At 37.0% G+C, this 15,963-nt stretch overlaps 1 protein-coding gene across 4 annotated transcripts in view; it reads left to right on the forward strand.

Moving 5' to 3' along the window:
• Positions 1 to 15,963, forward strand: part of PTPRQ (protein tyrosine phosphatase receptor type Q) — a 148,854-nt gene that overhangs the window by 49,517 nt on the left and 83,374 nt on the right. For all 4 annotated transcript variants that reach the window (XM_076333599.1, XM_076333610.1, XM_076333619.1 and 1 more), the window contains 8 exons: positions 2,963 to 3,091; positions 3,854 to 4,000; positions 5,679 to 5,851; positions 8,253 to 8,463; positions 10,172 to 10,324; positions 10,445 to 10,624; positions 11,471 to 11,578; positions 14,075 to 14,356. In XM_076333599.1, the coding sequence (XP_076189714.1) occupies positions 2,963 to 3,091; positions 3,854 to 4,000; positions 5,679 to 5,851; positions 8,253 to 8,463; positions 10,172 to 10,324; positions 10,445 to 10,624; positions 11,471 to 11,578; positions 14,075 to 14,356 (1,383 nt within the window). The remainder of the gene's footprint in view (positions 1 to 2,962; positions 3,092 to 3,853; positions 4,001 to 5,678; positions 5,852 to 8,252; positions 8,464 to 10,171; positions 10,325 to 10,444; positions 10,625 to 11,470; positions 11,579 to 14,074; positions 14,357 to 15,963) is intronic.

Consider the following 15,963-nt stretch of genomic DNA (forward strand, 5'->3'; position numbering starts at 1 on the left):
GTATCACGCTCCTGTATTTACGTGATTACTTAATTTTACCTGATGGAATCAACTGAAAGTGTATATAACTATTAATGTATCTAATAATGTACAGTGAGTGGGAGTTCAGTTATTATTAAAAGTCAAAGATACCAAAGTATGCTCAGGACAAATCAAATTTTATGAAAAACTGAGGATAATTTAAGAACTGCAATTAACGGCACAATGGAAGGAGAATTAAAAATGCAGATGAAGAGAAAAGGTGTCAGGCATGGTATTCAAAAAGTATGTGTATTGTGTGCATAGCAATGCACTTAAAGCTTCTTTGCCTTTGTGGAAAAATAAGCAGTATAAAGAGAACTCTTGTGCCACGGTTCCTCAATCTGAACCTATTGCAGAAAGTTGTTCAGTGCTGAAGAAATCTGTAAACACTAGGAAAGTTGGTTTTGGATTACCTGCAATGCACTGAGAAATCAGAATTGGAAGCGAAGGTTGTCCAGGAGCAGGAGTTTTATAATGGCTTAGGTAGTGGGCAACATTATTAATAGAGCCATACCAAAAAGGTGTTCTAGAGGAGCATTATTCTGGCTTTCTGTTTGCTGGTACATCATTCTTTTGCCTGACACAGTTTGGTGTAACTGGGTTCCTCTTTCATACATCCAGAATTCATAGCACTGTTCAGATGAAAAGAAATTTAATTCCCTCCTAGCACTGTTCATTTGAATTGCTTTGCTAGAATTAAAATACCTTTAGTTTGCTGTTCTGTCTAGGGTTAATGAGGTTTTGGATAGTTTTTGTTCTAACGAACTCAGGGCTAATTTCCAGTTTATTTTTCACCCTGTTAACACCCTAGGATAGGTGCACTGGTAATAAGAAAACCTTGGAAAGTGATGAAAAGCTTATGCAATGGGGTTTAGTTCTGCCAAATACATAGAAAGATGTCAGCCGTTTGAAAGAGAAGATCTTCAATCCTTGCCTACTGGGTGCCTGTACAGCCAGGGTTCATCCATTAAAGCATGGTCTGGGAAAAGGGAGGTTATCTTACTGGTCGGTGTGGGTGAATGTGTGGTGTGCCCAGAGCACACCCCCAGTCAGCCCTCATGGTCCAAGCCTCAACAAGTCCTTCCTCTTAGCAGCACACTGGCACACCCAAGCTTCTGGTTCCACCTCTATTGTATCTTCACCTTATGAGCATTCAGGTGCTTGTCAAAGTGCTCCCCTGAGAGCCCCGCATGCCTGTGTGCCAAGGAACCGGTTCGGAGGCTGGCCATAGAGTTGGTTGGTGATATAGTAAATTCATGATTTAGGAGTGTTGCTTTGCAATTGTTGTAACAGGTCCCCCCTCCAGTATCAAGCACCATCATCCAGTCTCTCTGTAATTACTGAAATCCATTTCCCTTTTCCAAATGTCTGTTCTTACAAGAATCTCTTTAGTGTCACACTAGCCACCCCCTCCAAGTTACCGGTTTCTTGTATGGCCAAAACCTCACATTTCAGTCCTCCACTGGAGTGTCTCAGATGAGGGTTGAGGGAGAGGAATTGATCGATTATAGTTTGTGATAGCAGGTGGGAGGATGGAGAGTGCATTTATTTCAAATATCACTTTCCTGCTCACACAGGAGCATGACACGGAGTTGTTATCATGCCCATTTCGCCACACAGAGGAAGATGATATATGTCTCTACTGTATAGCTCATTGGTGTTCCATTTTAAAATGTTGAAAATTATTTCTGCCCCTCCAACCAGAATTTTCTGAGCTGTACTGAAGCTCTCCTGTGTTCTTGGCAAAGATGATAGTTTGCTTGCTTTAATTTTTGAAAAAGAGGCTACTTCTTTAAAGCATTTTAAAATGCTTCATTGTAAATATTTTTTGAAAACCCAGCATGCAAATATTTCCTTTGCTGGGATGGCTGTCAAGGGAAGGGTACTTCTACAAAGAGAAAAAGATTTAAACCTTGAAAAAAAGAAGTGGACTCTTAAGATGATACTTCAGAATTATGTGCAATTGTAGCTGATGCAATTTGCGTAACTAAGAATGATTAAGTAGTCACTACTGACCAGTCTATAGCATATCTTTTAGGAATGACAGGATTTTTCATTTCTTTCATTTGTACATTAGTTTTTACAAAAGACAATAGTATTTTTAAGAGTAGTATGTTAGTTAACGTGCATGTTTACAGAATCAGTCTGTATCTCCATATTGGCTTAAATCTCACACATGACATATTAAGACCTGATTTTCGTAGAAATTTCTATCAAGCAGTTTCCATAAGTTTACTTGGGTATGCAGCATTTTTTAAAATTAGGTTTGTTTTTACTTTATATGGATGTAAAAAATTGCACCTCCTTTAGTTGTCTTTGGATTCAGATTTTCATCTCAATAGTAATCTCTCATTAACTTATCAATACAGTAAGGTATACTTTAGAAAGGACAGGGATCGGATTCCATAATCACTTGAGTATGGGATTCATTTAATTTATGTGAATAGTTTCATGAAAATAGAAAATTACTCAAGTATGCAGTGTTTTTACAAGCTTAATTGTTTCCAGGTTTATCTTTTTGGATGGTAATGTATATCATTAGCGCTGTCAGAAATCTTCAATATGAAAAAAGAACCTGTTCAAGGAAGAAAAACGTACCCAATGTGAGCTCTGTATTGCTGAGCATCACAATCGTATTTGAGCATCTTCTGTACGTAATCTATATCATGATGAAGTCCACGCTAAACTTGGTAGGATCCCTGCCACCTTTGTCTTTTAAGGATTATTTGCATGCTACCAGCTCTCTTGATACATTTTGCAAGCATTACCTTAATAAAGAAATGAAATAAAAATAAGTCATTTTAATGAGATGTGCTTTTAATGTAGCTTCCCTTCAGAATATTTAATGTTTATGTTTAAAATGAATTGTCTGATATGTGGTTCTTGGAAATCCTAATATAAATTATTTTATGTTCAAAGACTTTTTCCAATATTGTTTAAGTTCCAGAAGATCCACCACAAAATTTTGCCAAGAGCAACATTACAGCAAAGTCTTTCTCAGTGATGTGGGACCCACCAACCATAGTAACAGGAAAGTTTAGTTACAGAGTTGAGCTGTATGGACCATCTGGTAAGTCTGAATTGATATTTTTATTTCTTTTTCTTTTTTGTGATTATTTCCTTGCACTTGCATTCTTAGTGTCCCTGCCAATCAAGAATGAATACTGGAAAGCAGTGCTATGTATCCTTTTTACTATTAGACTTTTTAATAGATTTGAGATTACTTTTAAGGGAAAAGTCTGTTCATCACGAGGAAGAGTACACAGTTAGATATTCTTAAGAGTGGAGGAAACCAACTTTCCTCACTCTTTTAGAGAGATAACGTGCTAAGCTTGCAGCTGAATTATCGTGCTTGTATATCCAAATCATTCTGTATCTTACCTTTACTCTTTTCTCTTTCTGTTAAAGATTTCTGGAGGATTTTCATTCCTATGTAGTATACAATCAACTGTATGAGTCTGTTTTGATGTTTTTGTAATTCTTTTAACTCAGATACATATATCTAAAGAAGTTATATAACTGCCTGTAGTTAAGTAAGAGGTAAATGAGCTGTATACTAATGGTTTTATGGGACCACACAGGAAAAGCAATAGAAATTAATTTATAAACAAAAAATGACTACCTTTTAAAACCCGTATCTTCTTGAGATGGTTTGGGGGGATTTTTTCAGGCATTCAGTATTATTTCCAATGAGGTTGATGCCAAACTAGCTTTTTCACAAATAAATGTGGCTTTTCATTGTTCATCATCCTGGAAAGTAGCTATATTTAGCATAAGCAAGTAATGGACTGTTTTTATTTTTGAGCTAGAATCTCTTCATTTTTCATTCCAGGTCATATTCTGGATAACAGCACAAAAGATCTTAAGTTTGTATTTAGTAACCTTGTGCCGTTTACAACATACGACGTGTACGTCGGTGCTGAGACAAGTGCTGGGGTGGGGCCAAAGACTAACCTTACAGTTTTCACTCCTGCAGATGGTAAGTAAGCATAAAGAAGTGAAGTAAATGGGCTGTACATGATAACTGGTTTCAGTTTTCCCTTCAAAGCCTTTTAGGTACTTTGCAAAGGAAAGAATGGGTGTGTTATAGTAGTCTTACAAGAGAGGGATAATAAACTAATGAAAGAAATTAGCTGAAAATTTAATATGTAGATTTATTTCTCCATTTTTTTCGAGTTCATGCACTGTGACTAAATTTACTTGCTGTCAGAGATTGTGAAAGAAACATAGTTTCTGCCGGAATGAAAGTAGTTATTTTTAGATACGGTAATTAAGTTGCAGGTCCCTCACTTACCCGTTAGATGGCAGCAAGTGGAAGAGAAAGAACAGCGCAGGATTCCCCGCCCGCTCGCCTGGTTTCTTCAGCCCCGAATGTTTCTTATTAAACATCTCGTTTGACTTAATTTTCACCAAATCCAAGGCCCCATGCCAGTTTCTAGTGGAGCCACCTTTATCACGGACCATAGCTCTGAGGCAGACCCAATATCGAGATCTTGTCCTGGGGCAATCAAGTGGTTAGTTCTGCCCCTGAGCTGTCTACTCTGTCGTTTGGGAGTTTTGGCTCCCAATAGTTTGCTCACCAGGTGAGAGTTCTTTGCTCTATAGAAATGTAGTTTTATCTTACATGTGTGTGAGATTGTGCCGGATTATTGGTCTGCAGCTGAGGATGCAACCAGAAAAATTTGAGAATCAGTGTGTAATAGGCAGGCAGTTTCCAGATGGTTACTTTTGTGTTGTGTTTATGCCACACAGCACAAATTTAGAAAACCTCTCAATCAGCGATTGCTGCAATGCTTTCTGTCAAGGTGTAACAGCAGGAGGAGCACCTATCCTTATTTATAGTATTCTTTCCTGAAGTATCCAAAGTATCTGCTTTTGTCAGCTCTCAGAGACAATTTCCAGAGATGGCCTGCTTCGGTGCAGCCATGCTTATCTTCTGTCTGAACTCACCATCAGAAGCCAAAGGGGATTTTGGTGTTGGTTTTATTTTTTTAGAGTGACATAGAATGTCTCATTTTATAATGCCAAATCTACAAACCTTCATTACGCAAGTAATTTCTAATTTGACTTTTTCTGTGGTATATTAGGAAAAAAATAGTTTTCATATCAAATCTGAATATCATTCTATTGAATATAAATGTTTCTGATCTCTGGCAGTCCTATGTAAAGTACAGTATCATTACTACTTCGTAGTTAAAGTAGAAATTGAACCAAAACCTGTTATAAAAGTGAAATGAACAAGATGTATCAAGTTCTTTTTTTTTTTCAGCTTTTTACTTAATTCTTGTATGGTTTTGATGAATTTAGAATTAAGCTTTCATTTTCAACATACTTGAGGTTCTATATAGTAAGCTAGCAAAGGTCTTCTTGCTTCCAGTGCACTGACTTCAGTAGAGCTATCCTGATTTACATCATCTTAGGATTTGACCATGTTCGTACATATGTCATATATGTCAAAAAACTGTCTTTGTATTTTTAGAACTGTAACTTGTTTGCTAAAAAAACATGTGAAGTAACTCCCTACCTGCACAGGAGCAACTCAAAAGATAAGGATGTGAAATTTGATAAAATGCCTATTGTACTTTGCATGAGGTGCTGAAAAAGCTTGTAATAATCAGAGATGTGCAATTAAATCAAGTTTGTTCTTGAATATTTAGTCCCAGGTGCTGTGTCAGATTTACATCTAGCAGAAGTGGAAGCCACATACGTAAAAATTGTTTGGAGGAAGCCACGACAACCAAATGGAATCATTACCCAGTATAGAGTTAAAGTACATGTGCAGGAAACAGAGGTGACTCTGGAAAACACTATTCTCCAAGGAAAAAGTAAGGTATTTAGTTTTTTTCAGTATGGATTTCTTTGCTAGATTAAATTTGCTTCCCTGCCTTATCCAATAGATACAGAATGTGGAATTGGCCATCACAGGTGAGTCTTCAATGCTTTTAAAAGCCTCCTTCCTCACCCAACCCTCTTTCTCTGTCTGGCTGGGTTTTAAAGAGTTTCCAGTAATGCTGTTTCCACAACATCAAAAGAATAAATAATTTTGGTGAAATGATCCAGAATTTCTTAGCTACTGAAGGTAGGAAGCCATAGCCCACAGTCTTACTATCCCTTCTAGCCCTTGAGTTCTTTGCAGCATAGGGTGACTTAACAGTAAGAGTACAGATTTAGGTGCCTAGATCGATACGTAGCCACTGAGGCAAACTCCTAGAAGGTGTGGGTATGAATCCTATGGAGAAGTGAATTCAACGTAAGTCTCCCAAGGCTGGTCAAGTGCTCTGCTTGCAAGGCAAACACTCCTAGACTTTCTGCTCCCATTTATACCCTTGAATTTACATGTCTGATACTGCATGCTGAACTCTATGCTATGGTTGTATATTAAGGATATCTGCCCACATTTACCGGCTCAAATGTTTTAGGAGACTTAGGCTGTCAGTCAGTCTAGCTTCTGGATTTTGGGTGCTGATGTGCTCTACATGCTTAGACAGGGCAGCTCGGAGCATGCAGCACAGAACTGTAGACCCCTAGCAAATGTTCAGCTCAAGATTGAGTACTTTCTGAGGTAGGGCTTTTTGTCTTAATTTTGAACGTAGGTGCCCAAAGTTTGAATAATTCTTTTTTTTAGACAATTATGTCCTTCTCTGAATCTGACACAGAATCTAAGTTTTTGATGTAGAGCTCAATGAAGAAGTTTGCTTTCAAGTTGAATGGTATACATTAAATAGAGCCCTGGAGCCAAACATTACATAAGGAGTAAGGGGGGAAAAAATGAAAGTAAGGATCCATTCATTAAACCAAGCAGGCATCCTTGGAAAATGAAAGTATATAACTCTATAATTAAAGACTGTATCATAGTACAGACACAGAAAAAATGAAAATTGTCTGCACAGACGTTTTAATGATGGGATTTCCTAATTTTTGATTTCTTAGTTTAGCATCATTGCTGCTTTATTATAGTTTATTGAATGTAATTTTCTAATTAAAAAACAAAACAAACCATAACAAACATTATTTGGAACCCCATTGACCCAAGCTTAGAACATCTACAGGATTTGAACTGTCAGATCCACAGTGCTAACAGTAGCAATAAAAGGCTGTTATCTTCTAAGTGGAAAATCCCCAGAGGCAAAAAGTATTTCCACGTGGGTTACTATTTTGCTATAAAATGTTGGTGAAGATGAGGCATATATAGCTTTTACCTGTTGGTACTTAGGTGAGATTGATGCTGTATCTCTGCCTGTGGTGAACCCCCCCTAGTTACAGCAGTAAAAAAGCTGCTCCCTCCACCCAGAGTCTATAAGGGAGCGAGCTAATGTGTATTAGTTACATCACTGTAAAAGCATCTCTTTCTGGCAGTGAAGTGGGCCATATGTGTGAGTGGGGAGTGTTCACAGATGACAGCAGAACAATTTAGAGACACTGGAGTCCTGGATTCAGTCCCAGATTCTGAAGGGGCATGATGATCTAGTGCTTACACACCATTTTGTACCTATGCTCTAGGCTGTCTCTCTTTTCTTTTCTGCTTTTGTTGTTCCTCTCTTTGTAGTTCTTGCTCCCCTTATATCTGCTGCCATCCCTTTCCAACATTTGTCTTTTGCCCCTTCTGTCCTATGGACCTCTATATCGCTTACCTCTCTTTCACTCTCCCTTTTCACATATATACTCCCTTATTTGCCCTCTCCCCTTTATTTTATTTAAGAAAAACCTTCTGTTTTTCTCCCTCTCCCCTTATTCCCTCTCAGCGATCTAGTCAACCTTTTATTCCTTTTCTTCAGGGCCTAGTAGGGGCATCCGAAGCCCTCCTGTTTTCAGCGCCTGCAACCCTGTTTCAGAACGTGCTTGGTACAAATGGAATCTCCCAAACTCAAACATGTGTCTATTCAATATAACTCCAAGGATATAGCATTAAAGTTAAGGCCTTGCTCTAAAATTGCCACTTTACTATAAAATCCATATTTTAAGAAATTAAAAATAAGAATGTGGTGTTTGTTTAAACAATAAAAATGAATAAAAGGTTTTAAGGTACTGGTAGCTGAGCTTTTTCATAAGAAATATTGTATTTTGCAAAGTTAATTATTGTTGTAATGAAAGATGTTTGTATGCCAACATTTATATAGTGTGTATATATATGCACAAATATACAAACACTATTTCTATATTATATATAAATTTAATTAAATAATTTAGTGATGACAAGGTTTGTGATTTATTTTTATATTTCAAATTTTTAGTATTTGATTGATTCTTTGGAACCATACATGACAAATGAAAGCATCAAACCTTCTCCCTCTTGGAATTCAATGGAAACAGCCGATGAATTATATGAAGGTTCAGCTGAAATGTTGCCCAGCATTCAGACAGCTTCCCCAGTAATACTTACAAGTGTATCTGGTGATAATTTGCCTGCTATAAATGGAGCTGCAGAATTACATTCTGCTTTGGGTAAGATATTTTAGGATATTTTTCTATCTGCTCCTTTGTTCTAAAGGACCCCCATCACTGTCCCAGATATGATCTTTAGCACATGGTTCAAGTAAATTATGAATGGGTCATTTGCTGGAGTCGGATTTTTTTACTACCAAATAACCTTCTGAAGCAAATGGGAATGCCACACAGGCAGGAACTAGCCCCTTGTCACCCAGCTGACCTTCTTCCTAGTGAAAGGAGCACCCGAAAGCCATCAGCCAAGCTGCATAGACAATCAGTTATTACAGTTGCCAAAGCAGGTGTGATTGTCAGGGATTAACATATCTCCAAGCCCTTCAGAGACCTTCATTTCTCTAAGCCTTTTGACTAATAGGTTTTCAAATGTCAGTAAAGGTAAATAGGTCAAAAAGTTACAACTTTGCTATATGGGTGACAAACAGGTGGAGATGACCCCATGACACGGTGATGTCATTAGTGTGTACACTTGTTCTGTATTATCAATAGACCAGTGTTTCTTTACCAAGTATGGATATTTACAAATCATTAAGCAGGCCTCAGTTGACAGGCAGGGACTTAAAATACCACTCTAAATTTTTACAGTGAGTTTTGAACAGTAGGAAGAAAGTCAAGTTTTTATTTTTTGATTTTTTTATTAAAGTCACCAAATTCTTCCATATACACCAGTATCTAAAACCAGAATTTAATCCATTAGTTTAAACTACAGTGGATCTTTTCTGTACTACATTAATCCTGAAGAATCTTCTTTGTCAGAGAAACGTAGAGTGCTTTAAATGTGAATCTTCTTTTTATGTCCTCATTCCACTTGAGGTATCGAGTTGCTAAAAGATGTCTGTGTTGCTGAAAAATTGCTTTCAGACAGTGTCTGTTGTAATCTAGCATACAAGTATTATTTTATAGTAGTTATTATAGTAAAAGCTGTTGACAGCCAAATTCTCAACAGGGTCTGCTGATTTTTAGATGCCTCCATTTTAATGCTGGTCTTGCAAAACTCTGAGCCTGATACTCAGATATGTGAAGCACCCACACTTTTTCATGTTGCAGTGGTATAATGGCTGCTTTATTACAGATGATTTTGACTAGCACAGTTGGGTTGCAGCTGACTTTGAACTTTATTGCAGATGCACCAAAAACTCTTTGTGGGCATGTATGACTTCTTCATTCTGCTGACCACAACTCTTCTGCTAAAAATACCAGTGTGAAGGGATCCGTGAGGGGAGCCATTTCAAGTATAGTTATTATAGCACTGTTGGGAGGGCAAGGAAGAGGGCATCTGTCTTTCTTAATTAAAAAAAAACAAAAACAAAACTAAAAGCTCCATCAACCTAGGAGCCGTGGTTCTTGAAGTCACTGGAGAGACTAGGCCATCTACAAGTATGCCTTTTCCTAGTTCCTAGGAGATTTCTCTCAAATTTTTTTGTAGATAGCTGTCAGTATAAACCTCATAGTTTTAGTTCTTGCCCATTCATTCTTGCACCTAGGACGATCTATCTGTTGTACACATGAAAATGGACCTATAATAGCCTCTCCTTGATTGAGTTAAGAGGTGGAGTGTAAACTTTTCTTCATATTTTTGTCATTGCCGTGAAAGTCAATTCTTTTGCAATAAAATAGTTCCAGGTTGCTGTGTCAAAGTGAGTTTAGAATGCAAAAGGAAGAAAGAGAGTTTATGAGTAAGTAACTATTTCTCTCCATTTAATCACAGATAATCAGTATACCATTAACATTTTGGCTGAAGAACTGTCATATGTTATAAAGGGCCTCGTACCTTTCACAGACTACACAATCAGTGTGTCTGCTTTCACTGCTGTTGGAGAAGGACCACCATCAGTTCTTACAGTCAGGACACGTGAACAAGGTAAAATGTTGTAACTCTGATATTATCAAAGTTAACATACATGACTTCTTTCACTGAACATTTTAAAAAATTTTTAATAATTTTTTTGCTTACTGTTCTATTTTTCTGTTTTCGTTTAAGTTCCAAGCTCAGTACAAAATATATCTTACAAGAATATTAGCTCTTCCTCTGTTTTGCTGTATTGGGATCCTCCAGCAAATCCCAATGGGAAAATCATTCATTATACTGTTTATGCGATGGAACTGGATACAAAAAGAGCATTCCACACAACAACTTCCAACAACAGCTTACTTATGACAGGTACAGTGTCATTTGATTTTAAAAAAACATAATAAATTGCAAGTACATTACACAAAATTATTTTTTCCAACTTTATGTAATGTAGCCATTTGCAAGGTAGGTGGACCAAATCTCCCCCATCCACACACATCCACACACGCACAACACCACTGCATGTAAAAGCAAGGTTGGGGACACTACTGACAGACTTGTCTACTGTGGAGGGGTATGTAGGGAATGTGAGATGGGAGGAGAGGACTAGGTAAGACGAGCAGTAATTTGTGAAATGTGCCAAGTAGTAATCCGTGAACTCTACTTTGTGAATTTGTGAATTTGCAATTTGTGAAATGGATTTTTCCTTGGAATTTTTTCCTCAGCCTCTTCTTTCCACATAGAAAAATATTCCTAAATTGTCAATTCTTTTTCAGACTTGAATTTTTTTCACAGTATTTGTCTGACATTAATAATAGTTTTCTTCCTTTAAGGTGATAATTTTGATAGTAATTGAAGAAAATGCATTCCTTATGGGGTTTCAGGCATTTGTTTATGCTAATCAGAGTAATGCATATAGAATAAAAACACATATTTGGGTGCATACATACACATCCTTTGTTTTGACAAATAAATTCTTAAAGCTATTTGCAGGGTTGAAGCTGGTTGACTTATTTAAAAATCTGTTGATTTGACTGAATGCTTATCTGGCTTTCCCCAAATAAATGGTATTATACATATTCTGTCTTTTAGGTGGCAAATGTGTATCAAAAGCTTTTAGAACAGTAACCACTTTTATAGTTTTATAAGTAGCTATGAGGAAAAAAATATGTTTAAGAAGTCAATAGTCAAGGTTTTTTTACTTAATCTTTTTAGGTTTAAAAAAGTATACAAATTATAAAATGAGAGTCGCAGCCTCTACCACAATTGGAGAAAGTGCTTTGTCTGAAGAGAATGATGTTTTCGTGAGAACCCCTGAAGATGGTAAATACACTGTTTGCAATGATGATTTGATTTCTGTATTGAAGTTTGCACTTCTTCAGAAGACTGGGCACATACATAAGGAGGGGAAGAAAGTGTACAAATAAAATCAATGTTTGTTGAAATTATTAGTCTTCTATCAGTTAGTGACTTCATTCAGCCCATTTTTAGGTAAGTGCTAGAAATAGTGATGAAAGCTGCAGCATGACTAGCAATCAACTAATTTCAACTCTGATAGACAAATGGGAAGAAAGCTGCAGAGCTGAGGTTCCTTCACTGAAAATAGTGTGTCCCTAGACCCCATCTAAACCATAATGAATTATCTTTGGGAATCCAGCTTCTCTTTTTTTTAAAACATTATCATATGGAAATTAGGTTGGTTTTGGAGCATCTGGAAATGGCAGCTTTCAACAATTCAGAGGCCATATTGCTGTCTATAAGCAAAGCTGCTGATAAAGCGAGGTTTTTTTATACTGAATGATATTATATGCAGTTGTTTTTGTACAGGTTTGGGGCTTTTTTCATTTTAAGACCGACAAATAGTTTTAATGTAGGGTACAATACTACCTTATGAAGATTTCTGGATCTTCGTTGCTTGCTTACAAGGCAGTCTCCACCCATGAAGGCACAGGAGCAGTAGCTGGAGTGGCCATTGGCCTCTGCAAAGAGAACACAGGAATTTGATTTACAGAGCAGAGTCATGATTATTAAACCTTAATCTTTTCTCATTTATATCATGTTTATATTTTCACTGGTTTCAGCAAAGTTATTTCCAGTTTTTACCAAAGTAATAAAGAACATAATTGTCCAGTTGTCATTTATCTCTCTCATTGCCAAATATGCTACAATACAGGAAAATTAAGTGGGAATAAAAGAGAGCAAAGGATTACAGGATTAAAAATCATGGGGATTTATGAAGCTTAGCTGATTTGAATAACCAAAATATCAAATTAAACAGTGAAACTTAAAGTGCTTGTAAATTTTTTTAAAGGTTGCATGCTTCTATGCTGTTAGTTTTTTGCAGAGGAAAGGCATATCACAAGAACAGAAAATTACCTATCCAAATATCTTTTTCTTGGAAAGTTTACAATTCCTTGCCTTTGGGCATTACAGAAATTTGTTCAGAGTAGAGTTTCAGGCCAACAGTTTGTCCATTGGTAAGAGATGCATGCAAGCCTTGAGGAAACTATTGAGAAAACCAGAAATAATTCCTGCCTTTTTATAAGGCTATGTGTAATTACTTTTGTCTTACTATTATTATTATTATTTAGTTTTCCTAAAGTAATTCAGGTTGAGATTCATGCCTCCTAACTTTAGCCAACCTAGAGTTGACAACTTGTTTGACTCTTGAAAAGAGACATACCTCCAAATAAAAGATTCACTACATCTGTCTTAGATAACTTATGTTAGGATGGAAGATACTAGGCTGTTGCATTTAAATATTTTACCATGCCAGATAAATTGCAAAATACATTTCAATTGAGAATTAAGCTTCTTCACATGGGAAATATCCATGTGGGCAGTCTTGTCATCCAGAGAGTAGTGATCTGTTACAGTTAACACTTTTCATTCACAGGCTCAGAAATCAGGAACGAAAGCGGTTTGTGAGACCTTTAGGACAAAAAAATTCATAATAAATTCTGAAAAATCTGGATATAGGTATTTGTACACAAACTGAATCACATAATCCTGGGTTCTTAGTACATTTTTAAAAAATTTTATAGACAGGTTATTTCAGGGGTGAAGTGATGAAGCCTTCAGAGGAATCAAGGTTGACATTCAGAGCTGATTTTATTCATAAGTGCAGCCCACTCACTCCTTCAACACTTCCATGTGTTAGCTCACTGGAGTCACATGAACTCATACGTTGCCAGTAGATTTAGCCAACACGCTACCCCGGAGCTGGACTTGTTTTGTGCATGACCTTCACACCAGTGCATGCGAGATTTTCACTGGGGTCTTCATGGTCATCAATTAACAGCTGTATCAGTAAACTAAAGGGAATTTAGTTACAGCGCGTACAGTCCCTTTCTTGGTTCAGTGGTTGGTTGACTGAAATAAGGTGGGTGGTTATTTAAGAAGAAAGCAGTAAGATGGCATTCAGCTAAATTTAAATAACTTGAATTTGAGGAAGACAGTGCAAGGATTTGAAGGATCAGTCTGCATGAGAGCAGTAGATGGAAGAGATTTTTTTCTTAATAAATGCAGTTTTGAATAGATTTATAAGTGAATGAGAAAAGAAATTCCAGAAAAGCTAAAGTGTCTGGGATGCAAAAAGATGCCTGGTTTTATGAGTGGAAAAGAAGACATACAGAAATTGACTGAGATAAAAAGTGGTAAGGTTTTGAGAAGGAGAGTGAGTGAGTGAGTGAGTGAAGCCCTTTTGGTACAGTTAGCTAATCTAAATGTTAGGATCTAATAGGTTTATGAGATCGGTTCTACATTCAGTTAATTGAAAGCCTCAGAGGTTTTTTTTTCTTTTTGATTTCTGTATTGCAGAACCAGACTCCCCACCCCAAAATGTAGAGTTAATAAATGTAACTGCAACAGAAATAAATCTGAGATGGTTGCCACCTGAGCAGCCTAATGGTCTCATAACTCACTATGAAGTTCTGTACAGTGATTCCAATAATTTATTTATTAAAAATGCCTCATCTACAAGTATATCACTAAGTGAAATGAAGCCATATACTCTCTACAACATCTCTGTAAGGGCATTCACCAGACTTGGCCATGGGAACCAGTCATCTTTCCCACTTCTGGTGAGAACTCCTGAAACTGGTGAGTATATAGTTTTTTTAAAAAATGTAAATTTTCCACAATCAACTTTATGGCTTTATGGTGACCTTTGATGCCCAGGAGATCAGTTTAATTAATTTTACAAGTATGTGTTTGCAAAGCAGTAAGTTTGAACCCTGTTTTCTCTTTTATATGCAAAGCAAAAGTAAGGACATAGTAAGGAAGATTAAGCAGCAAAGAAAATAGTGGGAAGTTTTATGCCTGATGGACTTAATCTATTTTACTATTTGTCCTTGAAGATTCCTTGCGTCTTGCAGGAAAATAATTTTTTGTAGGAAAGGAGGTGTTTCAAAAAGTGAGTGCAATTTGGAATTCAAGTTATGAACTGAAATTTTATAAGAATTCAATCCTAATGGTTAAAAAAAAATCAGAATTCACAGATAAGTGCTATTTTATAGCAGTCAAAGTTGTTTATGTTACTAGAAATATTTTGGAGAGGGTACAGATAAAACAAAATAGCAGGGGATTAGAATAGATGAAATTTTTCCAAGAAAGGAAAGTAAATTTAGAAGTGAGGATTGGGAAGGACGAACATTAAAGAGGTGTAATAATGCATAGGAAGAGACTTGAAATAAATAAGTAGCTGTAAGGTAGGACAAGGTAGGGAAAGGAATATAAAATATCGACAGAGGGTCATTAAATTTTCAGTGGACCTAAACAGGAGAGGTACTGGAGAAAATACTGAGGATAATGGTTTACATGGAGGAATGGATGTTCGGGTTAAGCTGTAGACTCAGGAATGAAAGGTGCCTAGGGAGACACACATGCAGGTTAGTTTCCTTTAGGACTCGGCCATATCCAGGTAGTACTGGTATGATGATCATCCTTTTCTGGCGGCCTTTTGCCATCTTGACCAATTTGCTACCTCAGACAACTGCCTACTTTATCTATACCTAGAGCTAGCTAGCTCTGGAGCTAAGCATGCTCTGTTTATCACATTTTTCTCAGTAAGGGAAGACATGCACATACTGATGTCTCCCAGAAGGGGCGGGGAGATGCTCTGGCTCCTTGATTGTTAAGACACGGTGGAATCACTATGAGCTCCTTCTCCTCCTTGTTTCTGAAATGAACTTTGATTTTGCCTGTGTGAAGTGGTTGTGGTCTAGGCCTGTCCAACAAGTCAAGCTCTTAAGGCACGGGGACACAAACACCTAGTTTTTAGATTGCATGCAACAGTAGTCATAATAGAAGCACCAAGCTAACTCTGCCAAGACATTGTGCTGCTTTTGAGGATTTTTTTTTGGTCAGGTACCATAGGTGTGTAGGCACCTGCCCAACTGATACAATGTCCTTAGACATAACCTTTTTTATTGCTCTCTTAGACAAAAGATGGATGTCTAAGTTAAAGTTGTATTTTAAGGCAGTTAGTTCTTTCTCAGTGCCTAACTCCCCTGATGCTCAGAACAAAAATTTGAACTCCAGCTGCCTGTGATAGAGATGAGAAGCTGCAAAAACATCTTCTGAGATGAGAAGAATAAAAACAAGGGAGGATCTGGAGGACAGACCTTTTTGAGTGAAACACAACCTGTTAATGGGCTGGTGTGTTTGAAGAGCTCTTGGGAGTTCTCTGTTACTATTCTACCATGAAA

The sequence above is a fragment of the Aptenodytes patagonicus genome, chromosome 1 (assembly GCF_965638725.1).
Source record: "Aptenodytes patagonicus chromosome 1, bAptPat1.pri.cur, whole genome shotgun sequence".
Classification (NCBI taxonomy): Eukaryota; Metazoa; Chordata; class Aves; order Sphenisciformes; family Spheniscidae; genus Aptenodytes; species Aptenodytes patagonicus.